The sequence below is a fragment of the Chionomys nivalis genome, chromosome 7, assembly GCF_950005125.1.
Source record: "Chionomys nivalis chromosome 7, mChiNiv1.1, whole genome shotgun sequence".
Taxonomy (NCBI): Eukaryota; Metazoa; Chordata; class Mammalia; order Rodentia; family Cricetidae; genus Chionomys; species Chionomys nivalis.
The window spans coordinates 28,532,967-28,554,874 of record NC_080092.1 but is presented as its reverse complement, the minus strand read 5'-3'; the positions used below and the strand labels follow the sequence as shown (position 1 = coordinate 28,554,874).

The 21,908-nt window shown below is 43.3% G+C and overlaps 1 protein-coding gene across 2 annotated transcripts; it reads left to right on the top strand.

Moving 5' to 3' along the window:
- The first annotated feature begins 9,904 nt into the window (after window positions 1-9,904).
- Window positions 9,905-19,820, top strand: Thg1l (tRNA-histidine guanylyltransferase 1 like). 2 transcript variants are annotated; one of them, XM_057775228.1, is made up of 6 exons: window positions 9,905-10,100; window positions 11,282-11,458; window positions 13,010-13,179; window positions 15,022-15,110; window positions 16,152-16,259; window positions 18,297-19,820. In XM_057775228.1, exons 1-6 carry the CDS (start codon window positions 9,910-9,912, stop codon window positions 18,456-18,458), a joined length of 897 nt encoding a protein of 298 aa, XP_057631211.1. In that variant the 5' UTR covers window positions 9,905-9,909; the 3' UTR covers window positions 18,459-19,820. The 2 variants fall into 2 exon arrangements, with proteins under 2 accessions (XP_057631211.1, XP_057631212.1); XM_057775229.1 differs by lacking the exon at window positions 9,905-10,100 and having other exon boundaries at window positions 11,392-11,458; window positions 13,105-13,179.
- The last annotated feature ends 2,088 nt before the right edge of the window (window positions 19,821-21,908 follow it).

Here is a 21,908-nt window from a genome sequence, read left to right as displayed (position 1 = left end):
CTCTTTTTTATTGTTTTTTGTTTGTTTTTTGGCTGTCAAGACAGGATTTCTCTGTAGCTTTGGAGCCTATGCTGGAACTCACTCTTTGGACCAAGCTGGCTTCGAACCCACAGAGATCTGCCTATCTCTGCCTTCTGAGTGCTGGGATTAAAGGCCTGTGCTACCACTGCCCGGCAGAAAAAATATATATATATTATTTTACATATGATGTATAGCCCCAATGAATTAAGAATTCAAAAAAACCAACTGTTACATAGAAAAACACATGTTTGGCCTTAATCACCTGGTAAATGTTTACTAATTGCTTTGTGTGTGCCAGCAACTTGCTTAGCATGAAGGATGAGTCTCGAAAGTAAACAGGACTTTTTAAGGTTAATCCCAGCACTGGTGGTGAGGACTGAGTGAGACCTGTTTTGAGTTTGTGGACAGTCTGTACTATGTAGTGAAACTCTGCCTCAAAAAAAAAAGAAAAATACCTTCCCCCTAAAAATTAAACAAAGTTCTTGTTCTCCTGGGGCTTAGAAGACTCCAGAGCTGTCTCTGGTCCAGTCACGACACTCAAAAATGTCATCAGAAATTTTCTTCTCAATTTCTCAAATTTCCTTCCCTTTATGGACTGTGTTGGCCAGTTTTATGTCAACTTAACACAAGCCAAAGAAAGTCATCAGAGAGGAGGGAGACTCAATTAAGAAAAAGCCTACAGAAGATTGGGCTGTAGGCAAGCCTGCAGGGCGTTTTCTAATTAGTGATTGCTGTGGGAAGACCCAGCTCCTTGTGCGTGGGGCCCATGCCTAGGCTGGTGGTCCTGGATGGTATAAGAAAGCAGGCTGAGCAAGCCATGAGGGCTCAGTCAGTAAGCAGCTCCCATCTGTAGTTGTTGCATCAGCTTCTGCCTCCAGGTTCCTGGCCTATTTGAGTTTCTGCAGTGGAAGTGTATCCTAAACGAACCCTTTCCTCCCCAAGTTGCTTTGATCATGGTGTTTCATCACAGCAACAATAACCCTAACTAGGACAGGGTTTTATTTTTATAATTTAACGTCTTTATTCTTTGAGGGTTTCACATTTTGCACCCCAATTCTGCTCACCTCCCAGTCACCCATAATCTCCCCTCACCCATGCAGTGCCCCCCACACACAAAATAAAATTTTTTTTTAAATTAGACCAAAACAAAACAAACAAAAACAAAACGCCTCTTCACATCTCTCTTTCCTGCCTCTCAAACACACCTCTACATTCATCCTGGTCGCACTAGGAGCCTTAGTGTGTCTGTCATACAGTACACCCTACTGTCCGGTCAGCTTTACTTGCCAATGTTCACTGCAATGAGTCACTGGCCTGGTTTAAGGCCTCCGGCTTCTTTTCTTTCTTTCTTTCTTTCTTTCTTTCTTTCTTTCTTTCTTTCTTTCTTTCTTTCTTTTTTTTTTTTTTGGATTTTCGAGACAGGGTTCTGGAACTAGCTCTTGTAGACCAGGCTGGCCTCGAACTCACAGAGATCCGCCTGCCTCTGCCTCCCAAGTGCTGGGATTAAAGGCATGAGCCACCACCGCCCGGCCTAAGGCCTCCGATTTCTTAAACGCCATCATTATTGGAACCTCACTAGAACTCTCCTGGGATATTGTGTGCATTGTTCCCCAGGACCAGAAGGGACTTGGTTCTTGAGTCTGTTCTTCCCCTGTGAAGGCAGTGTGAACACCCGGGAGGCAATACGAACAGGAGAACACTGACCTGGCCATTGACCTGGCTTGGGTCAGATAGGTATCTCTGATTCTCTCGGTGTCTGAAAGACTGGGATGACCACCAGATATTTCTATTACAGAGAGGATGAACAGAGTATGGAATTCAGAGTGGGCTGTACCCAAACCTTCTCCCAGAACAGGTCTGGGTCTGCTTGGGGAGGGGAGGTCTTTCCTCTGTACTAATTTGCACTGTGTTCACCCTGGAGCAAAGATAAGAAAAAAGTTATCTCTGCCTGAGTCACATGGTCTGCATGTGGGAACAGACTGTTGGGCTGCTGTGACCTAAACTTAGGAAGATAATGAGGGGTAATAAAAAACTATGGTTATCTACTTTGTTCCTTAAACCATGAAGAAACAGAGAGGTACAGAGGGCACTGGACTTGGAAGCAAGAGGACTGATTTCTGACTACACTTCTAAAAGTCAGATGTCAGAAAGTCAATTCATGAACCCCACCCCCACAAACTGTTTCTTTTATGATGTTGAGGATTTCTGTCTTGACTCACCTACAGACTTATTGGGAGGAAAAAAAGTGAAATCCTGTATGAGAAAATGGTTTGGAAACTCGGCTTCTTCTGCATGTGTGATGGTTAGGCCTTGTTTTCAATTTAAATGGTTTTGAAATCACCTAGGAGACACACTCTTTGAGGGAGTTTCCAGAGAGGCTTGGCTGAGGAGACAAGACTCAGCCTGAGTGTGGAACTCACAATCCCATGGGCCAGGGTCCCAGGGTGAATAACAAGGAAAAGGAGAATGACTTGAGTACAGCATCATCTCTCTTGCTTCTCCACTGCAGGTAGAATGTGACCAGCTGCCGAAAGCTCCTGCCGCCATGTGTTCCTCACCATCGCGGACTGTATTCCTTCAAACTGTAGGCCCAAATAAACTCTTCCTTCCTTTCTTAACTTTTTCTTTGTCAGATATTTTGTCAGTGCAGTGAGAAAAGTGACTAACACAGCCTGGAAGTTATTGTCCTTGTTTATTATATCTTTCTATACAAGTGTTCTCTCTCACATATCAAAGGAGCTCAATAGATAATTATGAATTGTCTGGTCAATGATATTAAAATTCATTTGCTGTGGGTACTTTTCCGAAAACGTATTCAAGCAAACTGCTTAGGCAAAATGTTCATTTGATACTACAAGGGACCTATGAAAGAAATTATCAGCCTCATGTTGGGTCTCAATTTAAATATTGTTTTGTCAGGGAAAATTCCATGGGTAATCCTAGCACCTTAAACAAGGCAGAGATTGTGCTGTGCCTTAAATTAGCATCATCTCAACAGACCATAAACTCCATTAGTCAGGAACCATGGGCATTTCATTGTTTTACTGGCTGGACATGCAACATAGTAGAAAATTAAGAAACATTTGTCCAGTGATTAAAAGTAAAGTCATGGAATAAATGTGACAAGCTCTAGTGGACTAAAAAAGCACATCTATTTCCCATTTTTGTTCTCCTAACTCCTTTCCCTAGACCTCCAGCAACTAAATCCTTCTGGAATTCTGCTGAATAGGGCAGTTGACTAAATATATCCATTTAAGGACACACAATCAATGACTATCTTAAAATAAAAGCCACTCATTCTGAGTTGTAGAAGAAATATCTTAAAATACACACAAAAAAAAACCCTCAAGGCTCTGTAATTATTCACTTCTTCTAGAATGTTCATTCCAGATTTCATAACCTTGTGCATCCTGGAATGTCCTAATGCCTCTATGTTTGAAAACCATGGCAGAACTAAGCAGCCCTTCCTGGAAGTACATCTGTGACTCAGACAGAAATTGGATTAGAGTGGTTCGGAGGGCGAAGGAGAGTTTGGGGGCAAGTCAATCCTTCCCTCTTCCACCCTGAATCACATTTGCATAATGTCGCTCTTAGTGAAATTGAAATGAGTCAGCATGGAGGAAGACAAACTGAAATATGACTTCCAAACCAAAACCAATTACTTCTCTCTCTATTAAAGCCGTCTTTGAAGTAATAGAAATAATAATGAAAAATAGAGGCCATTATAGTTGTGAGTCATAAATACCTGTCATGTTCAGAATTCTTTATTTTTAAGAGTGGAAAAATATACATAAAATTTACCATTTTGACCATTTTTAAGCATACGGTTCAGTAGTGTTAAGTACAACCACATTATTGTGAACCAATCTCCAGACCTCTTTTCATCTTATAAAACTAAATTCTGCATCTATTAAACAAAGGAACTCTCCATCGTTCCCAGCAACCAGCACCCTACTCTCAGCCTCTGTGGGCGTGACTGCATGAGGCACGTCACATGAATGCAGTCACATGCTATTTGTGTTTATGTGCCTGGCATGCTTCATGTGGCATGGCACCCTCAAACTTCAGCCATATTATAGCGTATGTCAATGTTTCCTTACTTTTCCAGACAGAATAGCATCTTGTCATAAATCCATACCACATTTTGCCTTGCCTATTCATCCATGATTGGACATTTGGGCTTTATCTTCATCTTAGCTATGGCCATAGGTGTACCTCTTAGAAATTTAGAACAATTTACAGGTGGTTGTTAGCTGCCACGTGGGTGCTGGGAACTGAACCCAGGTCCCCCTGCAAGAGCAACAAGTGCTCTTAACCACAGCCATCTCTCCAGCTCTTCATACATTTTTAGACACTTTGTGTATTTGTGTTTGCTGGGGATGGGGGGCTTCATGCCATGATGTGCACTTGGAGATCAGAGGACAACTTGGGGTGGTTGGTTTTCTCTTTTGACCACATGGTTCTAACTTGAGTCATCAGGCTCAGTAACAAGCACCTTTTCCTGCCTAGCCATCTTGCCAGTCCAAGACCATTTTTAATGGCGCATTAAATATTTTTCACTTTGCAAAACAGGTTACGTAAAGAGGTCCCATTTTATTTTCAGTGCCATCTGCTGAAACACGCAGTTTTGGCCTTTATGGAAGATCAAACAGCAATGTAAAAACAAATACCTAAGTTTTATAATTAATTCTATAAACTAAGCTTTTCTCAAAATAAGCTTAGGTTAAGGAGAAATCAGCCAAATCTTAATGAAGCAGTGGTTTCTGAATGGAAGAGTCTCAGAAATAGAAACATAACAAAAACATGTTGGCATTTAAAAAAAAAAAACTTCAGAAAAAAAATCCCCATTGTTGGTGACAGCCAGGCGCCAGGCTAAAAGAACTGCATGTCCTAGTGTCTTCTGAAGATAAGAAAGGCCAGAAATAAGTCAGAAGAATTTGTCCTGCTTTTGTGAAAAACCCATAAAGAGAAATGATTCATGGGGAGGTATGGCCTTTGGCTGCCTTTTTTCTTTCTTCTGCCCGTCTGGAACCGAGATGCTATGATCAGAGCTGCAGCCACTGAAGACAAGCTGCATACCAGAACGGGAGGCCCCAACCTCTGAGGGTGATGTGCATAGTGCATGAGCTTGTGTACACAATGTGAATAGTTCACAGCCAAGCGCTGAGCAGGTCCTTAAAAACAGACCAGATAAAGTTACACGGGATGTCTGTTTGGACTTTAAGGGATGTCCATATAGGAGAGATGCGATATTAAACACAATGCATGTCCCTACAGCAAACACTAGAATCAATCACTGTTAACATTCTGCCACATGTGCCTTTTCTGGCAACCTATGTTTACCTTGCCAAATACTCCCAATATCTCCTAAGTTTATTCTCCTGTCCAAGCACATAGCTGTTCTCTTCCCTAACTCCCTGCTTTTGATTAGCCAACATTTCCGGTAGACTGCATTACTGCTCCACATATTGATCTCCCCCTTCTGTGTAGGAGGATAATACTCCCCTGATGGCTCCAGGGCCCAGGGAACATCAGGGAAAGGGGGCAGAACAGAAGAGAGAGAGGAGTGCCGTAAAACATTGTCTTCTGGTAGTGGGGCAGCCACTGCAATCAGGAACGCTGGCAGCTGTGGTGACATGCAGAAGGGCTGTGCCAAGAAAACAAGGTATGAAAGGAGGTTTGAGGGACTAGTTGGGGAAGAAAGGGGCGGGTCATGAGGGTGTGAGGTAGATAAAGACGATAATGGGGGATGATGATGATCACAGAACACCGTATGTGTATGAAACTGACAAAAATGGGAAAAAACAGCAAAAAGATGCTGCACCGCCCAGTGGTGAAACTTCTCAATCACTTCCTGGATTTTGCATTGAGATTATTTGGGGATCAAGAGGCCTTCCTGAAAAAAAAGCAGTAGTGAGCAAGAAATAAACTCAGGCAGACAGTGGTGATTAATGACTACTTATTATTAGACTACTCCCAGTGTGTGTACAGCAGTTTTGAAGGTAGCGCTGAGTCAAAGTGCGTACCCTGTGTTTGGTTTGACCTTGAAGACCTTTTCAATCTGAAAGAGCATACTGGTTAGCTTGTGTCAACTTGACACAAACTGGGCAAGAGGAACCTCAGCTGAAGAACTGTCTCCATCAGGTTGGCCTTTGGGCCTATCTTTGGGGCATTTTCTTGGTTAATGTTTGATGTGGGAGAGCCCAGCTCACTATGGACAGTGCTGCCCTGGACAGGTGGTCATAGATGGTATAAGAAAGCAAACTGAAACCGGGCAGTGGTGGCGCACGCCTTTAATCCCAGCACTTGGGATGCAGAGGCAGGCGGATCTCAGTGAGTTCGAGGCCAGCCTGATCTTCAGAGCAAGTTCCAGGACAGGCTCCAAATCTACAGAGAAACCCTGTCTTAAAAATCAAAAAACAAACAAACAAAACCCAACAACAACAAAAAAGGAAAGCAAACTGAGCTGGACATGGTGGCACATGATTTTAATCTCAACACTAGGGAACGTAGTGAGTTTTAGTTTCAGGACAGCTAGAAATACATAGTGGTACCCTGTACTTAAGAAAAGAAAAGAAGAAAGAAAGAAGGAAAGAAGGGGAAAGGAAGGGAAGGAAAAGGGAGGGAAGGGAAAGGAAAGGGAAGGGAAGGGAGGGGAGGGGAGGGGAGGGAAAGGAAACGAAGACAGCAAACTGAGCAGCACACCAGCTTCCTATGTCAGTCCCTGGCTCCAAGTTCCTGCTTTAACTTCCTTTGACAGGGGGCTGTAAGCAGTAAGTCAAATAAGCCCTTTCCTCCCCAAGTGGACTTTGGTCCTGGTGTCTCATCACAACAATAACCCTAAGATAACTATGACAACTGTTTTATTAGATCACAGGCTTTCGCCCTCACACCCCCACTTCCTGAATGCCATGAAGTGAGCTGCAGTACTCCTCCAGACCCTCCCCAGCATGGTGAACTGAAATCATAAGCTGAATAAATTCTTCCTATTTGGGCTTATTTATCACAGCACCAGGAATCTCACACAACCGAGAGGAATAGGTGAGAAACAAAAGGCTGCATTTTTCTCTCATATGTGGACTCTAAAATAAATATGTGGAAATAGAAGAGGAAATATGATGGAAAGAAACAGGATCAAGTAGAAAATGCATGAGAAATGGGGAGGACAATGGGAGATGACTATAATCAGAATGTGGTACACACATGTATGAAAATGATGACCTGAGTTCCCAGAAACACCTGTGGTGAATCCTGCCTCATTCGTGGTGCTAATCAGAAAAGTAAACACAAAGTTTTAAGGTCAACTCACAAAACAATAAAAACCCCAGAACCAACACAAAACCACTAAAGATTTGATAGATAAATGAATGCAAAGAAACTGGGAATTTCCAGGCAAACCATTACTAGGATTTGGTGTCTATCTCTACACAAACCTATGTTTGTACACAAACCTATGGTAGGTCAGCTACCCAATAACCAGGCCAACTCGTCCTTCTGTCCTAGTATGCACACTAAGGTTTTCATCTGTGTTTTTGTTTTTTAACTTTTTAAAAAACCAGAGACGTGGCAGAGATGGCTTATTGGTTAAGAGTTCTTGCTGCTCTTTCAGAAGACTGGAGTTCAATTCCCTGCACCCACATTTGGGGTCTCACAAGCAACTGTAACTTCTGCTCCAACAGAATCTCACACCCTCCTCTGGTCTTCTTGAGTACACAGGAATACACAAGCAATAAAAAAGAAAATCTCTTTTAAAAGACACAAAGAGAAAATTATTTAAAAGAAAATATACCATTGCCTGGATCATACTTGAAAGTGTTCTGTAAGAAGCTTGGGACAAAGCCGGGCGATGGTGGCGCACGCCTTTAATCCCAGCACTCGGGAGGCAGAGGCAGGCGGATCTCTGTGAGTTCGAGACCAGCCTGGTCTACAGAGCTAGTTCCAGGACAGGCTCCAAAGCCACAGAGAAACCCTGTCTCGAAAAACCAAAAAAAAAAAAAAAAAAAAAAAAAAAAAAAAAAAAGAAGAAGCTTGGGACATGGCAATTTCAAAAGTATCCTCCAATTTTAAGATGTGGGGAAGATTATGACCATTGGTTCACTACTTGAGTCAACTCTAGCATGTTTGTCACGTAGCACTGACCGGGATCTCCAGGGGCTATAGGTTTTAACAAAATCAATGGCGCTACCTTGGTGACTAGCTGAGGGTAGCGAGTGATCTGGCTCGTGTCTGTGCTTTTCTATTTTGTGACTAGCAAACAATTTGTGAGACAATACCACCAGATTTGGGGGAATGTGGGGTTTTACACAAATTATATAAACTACAGTTTTAGTATTCATTAGTAATCCATGTTTGAATTATTTCATAGAAAAATCTGATTCCCTGAATCATTCTATATCTGAAACTACGCAGTGTTCTCTTGTAAAGTACTTTCCCTCATCAACTGGCACTGGATTACAACTCTACACAAGACAAACAAACAGAAATTAAAAAAAAAAACTAAATAAAAATACCACCAATTACCAGGGTAAGAAGTTAGTGGTTAGTGTAATAATTACCTCTGACACCATCAAATAAAGCTTTCCTGTGGGTAAGGTTATGGTGTTGTGGGCTTTCGCCTTTTCCGCGTACCATCATCAATGACCATAGTTCCTACTGATGCTCAGATCATCTCTAACTTGCCTGGTGGAGCCCTCCTCATACAGGCTCGTTTTTTGTCCCCACCTCCTATTACTCAGGCAGTTCTTTCCCTTCTGGCAAAACATGTGGCTCTGTCTCACTTTATGTTTTCTGTGATACAACTAACTTGGAAGCAGTCATGTCTTCTAGAAATTTACTCTAATGAGGAGAGGAGCGGCGCTGCAATCAAAAGCTGACGATATTTCTTCTGTGCCAGTGGGCAAAGCTGGAAAGGGATCCGTGAGTTCAAGGCTGGGTAAATGGCTCAGCAATTAAAATGCTTGCCAGGAAAACATAGAGAACCTAGTTCAAATCCCAAACACTCACATAAAAAGTGGGACATGTTTATTCCTGTAATCTCAACACTAAGGAGGCAGAGATGAGAGGCTCCCTAAAACTTGCTGGCCACCTAGTTTAGCTGAATCAGTGAATGACAGCCTCAAAAATTAAGAGGGAGAGGGACTGAGGAAGACACTCGACGTCCACCTCTGATCTCCACGTGCACATAAACAGATGCACACAAACTCATACACATGCAAAGTTACTTTATATTGATGAGTACAAAATTTAAATTCACCTAGTAGTATATGGCAGAGTAACATGTCTCTGGTATTAGCTATTGGGAAGCCTGAGGAAGGAAAGTCACACCATGTGGCTTCCAGGGACCAAACTTAAGTCATCACACTTGATATCAAACACTTTTATAGATTGAGCTGTCTCGCTGGCACTGTCTTTGTTTGAATCACACATCTTTAGAACAACCAGTAAATAAAGCAAGGAGAAAACAAACAAGACCAATGGGAGAAATACAAAATTGTACAGAAGACTGATTTCTCTTTTATGTTCCTTGTTTAAACTTAACGGGAAGAATCTGGAAGATCCTACCCACAGTTTTAAAGTGATAATTTAGTATATTTCAGTTTTTGCAAGGAATTTATAAACGCTATTTAGTAATTTACAAATGCTATCTAGAAATACGAGACAAAAAGAGTCACAACTACACTTTTAAACTTGATGACAAACAGCTTCGTGAAAGAGATATGTTGCGGGAGGGGGACGGGGACACGGACACGGACAACAGTGCCGAGTTCAGTAACTTGCAGCGTTGAAAACGGGACAGTCGAGAGAGAAACCTCCACCAAGGTTAGAGAGGCTCCACCAGCGACAGGAACTTCCGGGGTGGGGCCCGCCTAGTGCTTCCCCCCACGGGGAATGTGGCCTTTCAGCGCTGCTGAGCTTGGCAGTCGCTTTACCGCTACTTGTGTTACTTTAAGACGGTGCCTGAGGTTGGGGGTGACCATGGCCAAGAGCAAGTTCGAGTACGTGCGGGATTTTGAGGCTGACGATACCTGCTTGCCGCACTGCTGGGTTGTGGTGCGGCTGGACGGCCGGAATTTCCACCGGTGAGCTGGCGGGGCGGGAGACCGCGTGCGGCGCCTGCACTTCCGGGAAATGGGCGGTTCCCAGTTACTGGGGTAACGCGGCAGCCAATGAGCACTCAATATTGAGCGTCACCGGAAGGGCTTGTTACGGTCAGACTTTGTTGCCAACTAGTTGATATTGAAAAGGAGCCAGCCACTGTAAAGCTGCTTCACAGTAGTACAGCTACTGTGAAGAGCCCGTGCTACTTAAGCAGAAACCAGTTAAGAAACCAGTTCTTAAGCAAGAACTTTGTCGGGGGGAGAAGGGAAACGTCACATCCCGGGCCAGCACTTGAACTCCAGTCAAATGTGCAACCGTTCAGTTATCTCTGTGGACTGTTAAGAGGCCTCCGTAAACCTAGAGGTGGGCAGGAATTGACAGCATGTTCCTTTCTCCCTGTCAGTTTCAGATAACAAGGATGACTGCACTGTATGTAGTCAGGAGGAAAAAGAGGGAGACAGTGTAAACCGATGGGGACTTAATATTAATAAAGGGTTACGTTATTATTAGTTATTATCATTTTACAATTGTATAACTACATATAGATATAAAAATGTGTACTGTGTACTTAATAAGAGCCAGGCAGAAATACATTTTGATTTCTTAATCATCAGGACTAATAAGGTAATAGTCTCTATTTACCCAGTAAGGTGAACTTCACAGGAAAGTCAATTAAAGCCTAGTAATTGTATCCCTTTTATCAGATGATTAAAGCAAGAAAGAAAACTTGCAATTTTTTTTCCTCTGTGTGTATGTAAGCGTGTGATCAGTTTTCGGGTGTCACCCCTCAGAGCTGTGCACTTTGTCTTTTTTGAGACAGAGTCTCTCAAGGAACTTCCTTGGAACTCACCAAATACTCTAGCCTGGTGGTCATTTGGCCCCAGGAATCCACTTGCCTTTACCTCCCCAGCATTGGAATTGCAAGCTTGTGCCACCAACCACCCCCCCTTTTGTGTTTCAGTGATAGAACTTAGCCTTCATATTTATAAGATAGTTTACCTACTGGGGCGTTTCTCCATCTCTGGGCTGTAGTTCTCAAGGAATTATGTTCAGCTGTAGCTAGTAACACACTTGTGGCATCGCCCCCTCTTAACTGCTCCATGGATGGTGTTGGTAATGACCAAGTCTCCGCCATGTGTACCCTTCTCTTTCATCTGTGAAGGTTTGCTGAGAAGCACAACTTTGTAAAACCTAATGACAGCCGAGCTCTCCAGCTGATGACCAAATGTGCCCAGACAGTAATGGAAGAGCTGGAGGACATCGTGATCGCGTATGGACAGAGTGATGAGTACAGCTTCGTGTTCAGGCGGAAAAGCAATTGGTTTAAAAGAAGAGCCAGGTGAGTTTTTATTTTGTGTTTTGAGACAGGGTTTCCCTGTGTAGCTTTGGAGCCTGTCCTGAACTAGCTCTGTAGACCAGGCTGGCCTCGAACTCACTCACAGAGATCCACCTACCTCTGCTTCCTAAGTGCTGGGATTAAAGGTATGCGCTACCACCGTCCAGCTAGCCAGGTTAGCTTTAAAACCAGCCCTCTGTTAGGGTTGTTTTTTCCCATTCCCTGCTCCTCTTTTTATCTCAACAGCTGAGATCTTAAAGATTTTGGGTGATGTTGCATCTACAGAGGTCACATTTCCTATTTTAACTGTTTCTTTCTATTGAGGTCTGAGCATTCCTGTGCTATCTATTTTTCAGATGCTTTCTTTATCTGATTGTTTCCCATCTGTATCTCATCAGTGCAACTTCCAGACTGACCTACATTGGATATATAAGACTGTAAACAGAGAGTATTAAAATAGAGTATTAGTGATTCATAGGTAGCTTTGCCAGTGTCATTCTTTTCCATTAAACTATTACTTAAACATTTAACTAAGGAGATAAGTTTGATATTTAATCTGGTAGTAGAATGAAACTTTTAGAGGAATCAAATTATATGATGAATTGGTATGTTTTAAAAATATCAGTTCCCCTTCTTCCGAGACTGAAAACAATACCCAACCCCAAAGCAACAACGACAAAGTCTTTTTTTTTTTTTTTTTTTTTTTTTTGGTTTTTCGAGACAGGGTTTCTCTGTGGCTTTGGAGCCTGTCCTGGAACTAGCTCTGTAGACCAGGCTGGTCTCAAACTCACAGAGATCCGCCTGCCTCTGCCTCCCAAGTGCTGGGATTAAAGGTGTACGCCACCATCGCCTGGCTATGGAGAAACATTTGGAATGTGCTTGATAGTTTTATGTCAATTTGACCCAAGCTAAAGTCATCCGAGAATGAACCTCAATTAAGAAAATCCCTCCAGAAGACCCGACCGTAGGCAAGCCTGCAGAGCATTTTCTTAGTGGTTGATAGGGGAGGGCGCAGATCTTTTAGGCGGTCTTGGGTTCTATAAGAAAGCAGGCTACCCTCTAAGGAGTGGACTGGGGGTGGAATGGAAGGAGGTGGGGGTGGGAAACTAGGAAGAAAGGGGAAGTGGGTTGGTATATAAAATTAAAAAACAAAACAAAAAACAGTAAACAGCACCCCCTCCGTGGCTTTTACATAGCCCCTGCCTCCAGGGTCCTACTCTGCATGAGTCCCTGTCCTGACTTTCTTCAATGAACAGTGATACGGAAGTGTGAGCCAAATAAACCCTTTTCTTGCCCAAGTTGCTTTGGTCATGGTGTTTCATTGCAGTAATAGTAACCCTGACTAAGATAGTGAATAACTTAAATAGAGGCAGACTACATTCAAAACATATAGCCAAAATGTTAGTAGTTTTTCTTAGCTGAATATATTTTCTCTTCTGGGTGGTTGGACAGTTTGTGTACTTTCTCTGTTGCATCCACGGGTCCTATCTTGGTGTCGAATTAATATCAAACACTTTCTTTTCCTTTCCACCCAACCTGTCTTGCATTTGCAAGTAAGTTCATGACTCTCGTGGCCTCCCAGTTCGCCTCCAGCTATGTGTTCTACTGGCGGGATTACTTTGAGGATCAGCCACTTCTGTATCCACCAGGATTTGATGGCAGAGTTGTGTTGTATCCTAGCAACCAGACCTTGAAGGACTACCTCAGTTGGCGACAGGCAGACTGTAAGTGGCACAGTGTGCACAGTTCAAGTCAAACTACCAAACCTGTACATTAACGCCGTGGGTCTCATACAAGGTTTGCTCACTGGTGTGTTGTTTAGAGTCAAGTATTCAAAAAAAGTTTTTCTTTTCAATAGAGTCTTGAGTGTGCGCATGCGTGTGCGCATGTGCATGCATGTGCATGTTTGTATATGAGTGTATGTGTATGTGCTTATGTGTGCTTGCCTCTACAAGAGCCAGAGGGAGAAGTGGGATGTACTGCTCTGTCACTCTTCTCTGCTTTATTCCTGGAACAAGTCTGGCACCTAGCATGCCCCAGAGATCCTCCTGTCTCCAACAGCTCAACAGCTCTGGGGTTCCAGGTGCATGTGCCTTTTATTTTATTTTACTTATTTATTTGTTTTTTTTGAGACAAGGTTTCTCTGTAGCTTTGGTGCCTGTCCTGGAACTAGCTCTTTCTTGTAGACCAGGCTGGCCTGGAACTCACAGAGATCCATCTGCCTCTGCCTCCTGAGTGCTAGGATTAAAGACATGTACCACCACCGCCCAGCTCCACGTGGGATCCAAACTCAGGTCCTCTGGCTTGCACAGCAAGAACTCTTACCCATGTAGCCATTTCTCCCATCCATGTTAGCTTTTTAAAATCAGAAGATAAGGCAGTCTTGCATTTGCACTCAGTTTATGAGAGCTTGCGTGGTGGCAGCTGCCTTTTCGCTCTGAAACACACACACAGAGACACATACATGTGAAGTCATAAGTTGCACAGTACCTGCTCTTCCCAGCCATTTCCCTGGAGTTAATCCACTGATCTGTGAACTTTGAGAGCATCAGTGCCAGCAGTGTTGTGATGCCTGCCTTACATGACTACACTGATATAGCATGAATTCTAGTTGGTCTTAATAATAAAAACTCAGAGTCAGAGATTAAGGAGTGAAAGGGGAGAGATCAGAGAAGCAGAGTAGCCAGCCACTAGAGAGTTTCTTACTTCTACCAATGCTCAGACCAAAGGGACAATCCGGTCCTCAGACTGTGTCCTCAGACTTACTGCCTAGACTGCACTGGCCCCCAGACTGCATCTTCAGACTGTACTGCTCCTCAGACGGCACTGAGCTCCTATCTCCTCCTGCTTTAGGTTCCTCTCTCCGCCCAGGCATATCACTCCTGTCTCTACCTCCCTAGTGCTGGGATTAAAGGCATGGGGTCCCAAGTGCTGGCATCACCTTTGTGTGAGCTCTGTTTCTTTCTTAGACAGATTCAATCTTGTGTAGCCCAAGGTGGCCTGAACTAACAGACCCCACTGCCTCTGTCCCCCGAGTCAGAGGGATTAAAAGTGTGTGCCAACACTGCCTGGCCTCTAGTGGCTTAGCTCTGCATTCTGATGTTAAAACATAAACAAAATATTACTACACAATGAGGCTTGTAGTTGCGTGTTTTTATTTTGCCAGAAAAATTGGGAACGAAACTGAAATAATATAAATCAAGTAGGCTGGAAAATATCTCTAGAATGAATGCGCATGTCGGCATATTTGCATAAAGTATTACTGAAATGACCACATGAAGCTGTTTTCAGGGAATAAGTCTTACGTACCTAGCCCTTTCCCTGTCTGTCTCCTGTGTAGGTGGGCTGGGCAAGCCACTAAATCTTTCTGAGATCTGTGTACTTTAAAGTGGAAAGAAGCTAGGTTGTGGGTTCCTGGAGGCATATATAGTCTCTATATAAAACAATGTACAGAATAATAATAGTCTATATATAAAACAATGTACAGATACTATAAAACATACTAACATATATTTATATATAACTAAGATTCAGTATACATAAATGTTATTTTGTTTTCCTCACAGGTCACATCAATAATCTTTATAATACAGTGTTCTGGGCCCTTATCCAGAAGTCTGGACTAACACCAGTTCAAGCCCAGGAGAGATTAAAGGTATAAAGATCCTATGGCAAAAACACAGCTGACAACATTTGCTCTGGTCTCTCATAGCATTTCTGGAATGTTCTCTTTGGTTCCTTAGCTTCCTTTACAGCTCATTTTGAAAGGCTATAAGATCTCAGTAGCAGAAGCTCTCCCTTGCTCACTGTCAGCAGGGATTGGTTATTATGTCTCCCTGGGCTGCTGTGCTAGCATGCTTACTCTTAGCTGCAGCTGCGTGTTTAGATGGTACATGTGCTTTTATTCTTGCACAGCCTCTTCCCTCATGCTATGTCATCCTCGACTCCTGTTGCTTCTTAGATTTAGAACCCTGGAGAATAGTGAGAGTCAGTGCTCTGAGAGTCAGAATACCATAGTTCTGTGTATCCTTTCTGCCTCAGTAAAGTTTAGAAATACTAGTTTTTGCCTCATAGGCTTATGGAAAGAACATGCCTTGATGCATTTAAACCCATGGAGAAGTAAGTCCTAAGTAAGTACTGCCCTTCCTTCTGAGATAGCACTGCTCCCTGTGGGATGATTAACTCTGCAGTGTGGTGATGCACTGTGACAGCTCCTGATACAATGTCTTCTATGTTATGATTCCTGGGGTAGCTGTCTTTACTGCTGCTGTCAGTAGTGAAGACCTAACACCAGCAGGCATGCCAGCAGCCATGTCTAGTTAGAACCAAAATTAGATTTTGTTTCCTCTTAGAAGGGTAAAGGCAGCCTTCAACCGCTTTTTCTTCCCAGAAATGGCATTGTGATCGAGCAAGAACCATTAGCACCAAGTTTCTATACAGAGTTCCTGTTTCCTGTCAGCGCCTGCACACCCCACATAGTCTGGACAGTGCAGCTAGGGTTTGCAGCAGAGGGGGATTGATGAATGTAGACATCTCGATGCGATGAGGATGTCAGGGGCTGGTAATGATCTCGGTTAGATGAGAATGTCAGGGTGTAGCTCAGCAGTCGAGTGATTTGAAGATGAACTCTAGCATTCCTGGGGGCGGGAGTGTAGGAGAAACTGACTGAGCTTTATCTCTCTTTGTGTCTCCTCAGGGAACTCTGGCCGGAGACAAGAACGAGATTCTGTTCTCTCAGTTCCACATAAACTACAATGACGAGCCACAAATGTACAGGAAAGGGACCGTGTTGGTGTGGCAGAAGGTAAGGCTATCTATCTATTAGAGAAAAATGGTGGTCAGGACGCAAGAGCCCTAGTCTTCCCCAGGTAATGTTTTGCCCACCACCCCATGTGTGGTAAGGTGCTGGCTGCTACCAGGACATTGATACTTTCCAAGAGAAGGCAGTGTGAGGAACATTTTGGATGCTCATTTCATCAGTCAGAAGTGGCCTAGAATCTCTCAGAGTTGATGTGAATAGTATCACAGAGTTTAAATTAGTTCTTGTTTTCTGCTGGAGGGATGGCCCAGAAGTTAAGAGCATTTGTTCCTTTCTAGAAGACTCGGGTTCAGTTCCCAGCACCGACGTGGTGGCTCACAGTCATTTGTAACTCTAGTCCCAGGGGATTCAGTACCTCCTTCTGACCTCCTCAGGCATGGCATGCATGCGGTACACCGAAGCAAAATTTTCATACACATAAAATAAATATAAGCCAGTTGTGATGGCACACTCCTTTAATCCCAGCACGTGGAATATAGAGGTAGACAGAACTCTTAAGTTTAAGGCCAGCCTGGTCTACGTAATGAGTCCCAGGCCAGCCCTTGCTACATGGCGAGACTCTGTCTTAAAAATAAAATAAATATAGGAAGAATTTTGCTTTCATAAAACATTTAAAAACTACTTTTCTCCATATCATTAAATGGTCCGTCCACTCCAAGACAGCCAAAGTGCTGAGCACTAGAAGATGTTGTAAAACGGGAATGGAGGTAGATGTTGTGAAACGGGAATGGAGGTAGATGTAAAACAGGGGAATGGAGGTAGCAAAAAGACTTTGGCTTTCAGCAATTTCATGAGATTCCCCAGAAATTCACACTTGCCTTAATATTCTTGGATGCCTCCATTCTTAATTCCACCAATATTTTCTCTGCTATCAACCCATAGGCATAATTATTTCTCTAAATTCATTTCTTTTCCTGTTAGTTTTTTATGAGTGAGTGCTCTTAAGAACTAAAGGTGCCTTGAGAGGCATCCATCTTACTGGTAAGCTCCGCTCATTTACTAGCTTTTTCCTACATGTGTGTTCTTTGGTATAGCCTCAGATACTGACGCAGGCAGCGGAAACATACATTCAGGCCCATGGTCAGTAATAACCAGTGAGTTCCCTGCTTTGTCCTTAAGTCTGCTGTATTAGTTGGTGCCTCTGGAGAAACAGCGACAGGATAAATATGAATATAAGTATAAATATGTATTCACATATATATATATATGCTAATATATATATTAGTAAATCATCTTACATTAAAATAGTAACAGCAGTTGTCTCTCACCTAAGAAGATGAGAACCCATTTGTCACCTGGTTCTTGGGCTACGCCTCAGCGGCTGGAGTTGTCCCTTGGGGGCTGTGTCACATTGGCAAGGGAGAGAACCCCGCGATTGCACAGTCCACAGGGCTGGGTTGCTCAGCAGTCCTAACCTGGCACTGCAAACCTTCAAGGCTCCTGGGTTTGCTGGTCCTAAGTCAACGGTGGGAGCTGACTTTGGTACCAGAAAGTGCTGCCCACAGAGAGTGGGTCTTCCGTGTCAAGTCTGGAAAATTCCTTAGCTGAATCTTCTGACTCAGGTGACTCTAATTGGTGGACAGTTGTCACAGTCACTCTTCAAAATACAGTAAAGTCACCTTTTTAGAAGACGTGTTGAAAATTTTGGTTGCTAAGGATCCACCCAGAGCGAGGTCTACTAGAGAGGAACTTTGCCCAGATCTACAGCCACAGCCCTGAAAGTACTATTTTGTTCTGTTTTTCAGACAGGGTCTCACTGTGTAGCCCTGGCTGGCTTGAAACTCTCTATGCAGGTTGGGCAGGACTTGAACCTATAAAAATCTGTCCGCCTCTCGAGTGCTGGGATTAAAGGTGTGTGCTCCATGCCAGCCTAAATGTATTTCTACTTCAAAAGAAAGATGTCTACTCTGTTGATAACACTCTTAACTGTCTGTGGCATATCAAATAAAAAGGTTAATTTCTCCCATAATTCTCTTTGTATCCCTCTCCCACTCACAACACTGTCCCTGCCTTTGTCCATAGGTGGATGAAGTCAGGACACAAGAAGTTAGGCTGCCTGCAGAGATGGAAGGGGAAAGGATGACTGTGACCCGGACCAGAAGCAGGCCCGTGCCCTTGTACTGCGATCTCATTGGGGATGCTTTCTGGAAAGAACACCCAGATATTCTGATGGGAGAGAACTGACCCTGCATTCTGCAGTTCTGCCGTGCTTAGCCATGCAGGTCTCCCGGAGGCTCCTCTCCCTGGGTGGCTCGAGCATCCCCAGCCCCAAGAGCACTGTAAAGAGCTACAGAGAAAGAAGCAATGGACGGAGGCGGCGTATCTCACTGTGCTTAAACAGAATACCTTTTTTTTTTTACGGTGTTAGTTTTTTGGCTCTTTTCAAAATCATGATCCTATTTTTATAAAAGAACTATTCATGCTTTGCTGGATGAGTCATTTTTAGCTGTGGCATAAACCTTACAAAAGCCCGTCACCTCTTTTCACCTCTGATAGAAGGGAAGCCCAGACTTTACCCTCACCCACCTTTCTTAACTCGAGAACCCGGTGACTGCACATTCCCACTCTGACACCCGTGTACTTGCACTCATCTTCTGGCGTGAAGTTAAATATGGGTTCCTGCCTGCACGATGCCTCCAGACTGAGGAATCCCAGAGAACACTCGCAGATTGGTGCCAGTTCCCCAGGGTGGCAGCTTTGGCTGAACAAACGAGGAGTGTTCTGGGTATCCCACACCACTCCAGGCCTGATTTTTGTCTGGAATCGTTAGCATGATCGTCGTCATCTCTTACCAGGGACATCGTTTCCAGTCACCTATCTCTTTTGAAGGGAAGGTGTTTTGGGGAGGTGTGTGTGTGTATGCGAATGAGGCTGGAGAGCAGCTACGCCATGGATGCTGGAAGTACTTCCCTCAGAAAAGCGGACTTTGCGTTAGACTTCTGGGCAAGCATTCTCAAACAGCCTCAGTGTAGCCGTAACATTGGAATTCGAGAGCACCAGGAGGCCTGATATGGTGGTTTAGCCTAATCCTAGCACTCAGGAGGTTGAGGCAGGAAATTTGAAGCTAACATTTGAAGCCAAACTGGACTACATGGCAGGACTAGAAGGTGGAGTTGGAGGCTCTATTGATTTCAGAGGTTTGAAAATAGCCCCTCCTGCTGATGTCAGGATGGAGTTGGCGAGGGGGCAGAGAGTAATAATAAAAATCATTTGTTGCCAAGGTGTTGGACTCAATGGGAAAGTCACGTTTCTCCTTGACCTTGTTTTATATTTTAGAAGAAAATGATTATTTGCCTCCATCAGGAATTAATTAAAAGACAGCCTATGTCCTGCTTTCTGGTCTTGATTGCAGAATTTCCAGCCAAGAAGAAAATGTATTTTTGAAAGAACAGCGTCTGGCCTCATCCCTCACTAATTGACACCCCATCTGCTGATGCCTTTTTTTCCTTCCTGTTCTCCCCACTCCCCAGGAAGAAGCAATAGAGCTCATGTTTGGCAACTGCTAAAATCTTTTTAAGGGGGGGAAAGTATAATAAAGATTTCAGTTCCTTGGCCCACTTAATTAGTTTCTGCAGAATGAGTCTAACTTGTGTGTGTGTGTGTGTGTATGTGTGTGTGTGTTTGAGGAAGCTAGGAGGCATATACCCACATGGCAGACATCCAGACACTTCTGGATACATTTTAAAAAATGTTCATTTGAATGCTTAATTTGAAAGTGACAGTGTAAAACACCCATGTGAATATTTGGGACTCAGCAATGTGGGTTTTTTAAAGTCCAAAGGCTTCTGATACACAGCTATAAGCATTATAGCACTTTTGGCAAGCAATTCCCTCAGCATACTGATGAGGCAATGAGATCATTAGTTCTTGATGAGCAAATTTAACTTAATGGTTAAGTACATAGCATGTTATATCAAAGTTGGACCAGTAGGGAATAAAAACCAAGGTTTCATGACGAGCACTAGAGGAAGTTTGTGCTTTCAGACACTGGGAAACCTATCTCCAGACTGGTCCGGATAGTCATTTAAGGGAGTTATGAGGCTTGGAGGTTTTCACTCACAAAGGAGATTTTAAAGCAATAAACCAGGTTTTATATCCATGCCATCAAGAAACCATCCCTGGGCTAGAGAGATGGTTCAGCAGTTAAGAGCACTGGCTGTTCTTCTAGAGGACCCAGGTTCAATTCCCAGCACCCACATGATAGTCACAATTATCTATAACTTCAATCCCAAGGGATCTGTGTAATATCCCTTACACAGATATTAAGCTAAAACACCAATGCACATAAATGTAAATAAACCTTTTTTTTTTTTTTTAGAAAAAAAAAGCATTACTTACCCAATACTTGATTTTTGTGTTGTGTTTGCATCCCACCGTGGATCTCACAGTTGCCTGTTAATTTTCATCTTTGTCTTGAAAACATTTAGGTATTCTTTCGGGTCACATTTTCAAACTTAAAGAAAGTAAATAAGACCCTAAAACAGCTCGTGTAGACTTAATACTGGTTGATCTTTTGAGATGACTGCAGTGAGGAGAGTGGCTTGTGTGGTCAGAGATAGTAGGAAAGAGGTCAGCTCTGCTGGATGAAGAGGTTCTAAACAGGAGACTCACTTAAAAAAAAATGTTAGTTTAGGGCTGGAGAGATGGCTCAGCCGTTAAGAGCACTGACTGCTCTTCCAAAGATCCTGAGTTCAATTCCCAGCAACCACATGGTGGCTCACAATCATCTGTAATGAGAGGTCTGGTGCCCTCTTCTGGCCTGCAGGCATACACACAGAATATTGTATACATAATAAACAAATAAATATATTTTTAAAAAAGTTAGTTTAGAGCTGGTGAGATGGCTCAGTGGTAAGAGCACTGGCTGCTCTTCCAGAGGACTCGGGTTCAATTCCTTGAACCCGCATGGCAGCTCCCAACTGTCTGTAACTCCGGTTCCAGGGGATTCAACTCTCAGGCCTTTGCTGGCACTGATTACCGCACGTGGTGCACAGACACACATGCCGGCAGACATACACGTGAAATATACCTTAGTTTTGCTGAATTCGACCTATAAAATAGTGTTGGTCTGATCTTATGATCCTTTGGATTTTGCAGTACTCGGGAAAACGATGGAGTGAATTTTCTTTCCTTTGATACTAAGGGGTCTCCAGACTTAGTGAGCAGGGGAAGGAAATGAGGATTGGAGTCCCCATTTTTTTTTTTTTAGTATTTAACCTGCTAATATGCGCCCATTGTGTGCACTGTACCTTTCCTGTCATATTTCAGATCACAGTAGAAACCCAAAGAGGCGCAATAATTCGAGCTCAGACCGGCTAATGCGACCCGACCCATATCAGGAGTAGTACTTAACAGGAAAGCTAAATGGGGTATGTTTTGTTGTCCTGTCCTTTGCACAAGTTGGACAACAGAGAACGTCCGGGGACTTTAAAATGCAGGTCTCAGGGCCCATCCGGGAGCATCAAACACCCTAAGCTGTCAAATGAGCTTTTGAAATAAACGGTTAATTTTTGTACTGTGTTCCCAAGGTTGGCTTTGTTTCCGAACAATTTGTCCCTAATTGTTTATTTTGTTGGCGTTAGATCTCAAATTCAGAAAAGACAGTAAATGTCAATAGGAGGGGGGAAATGAGAA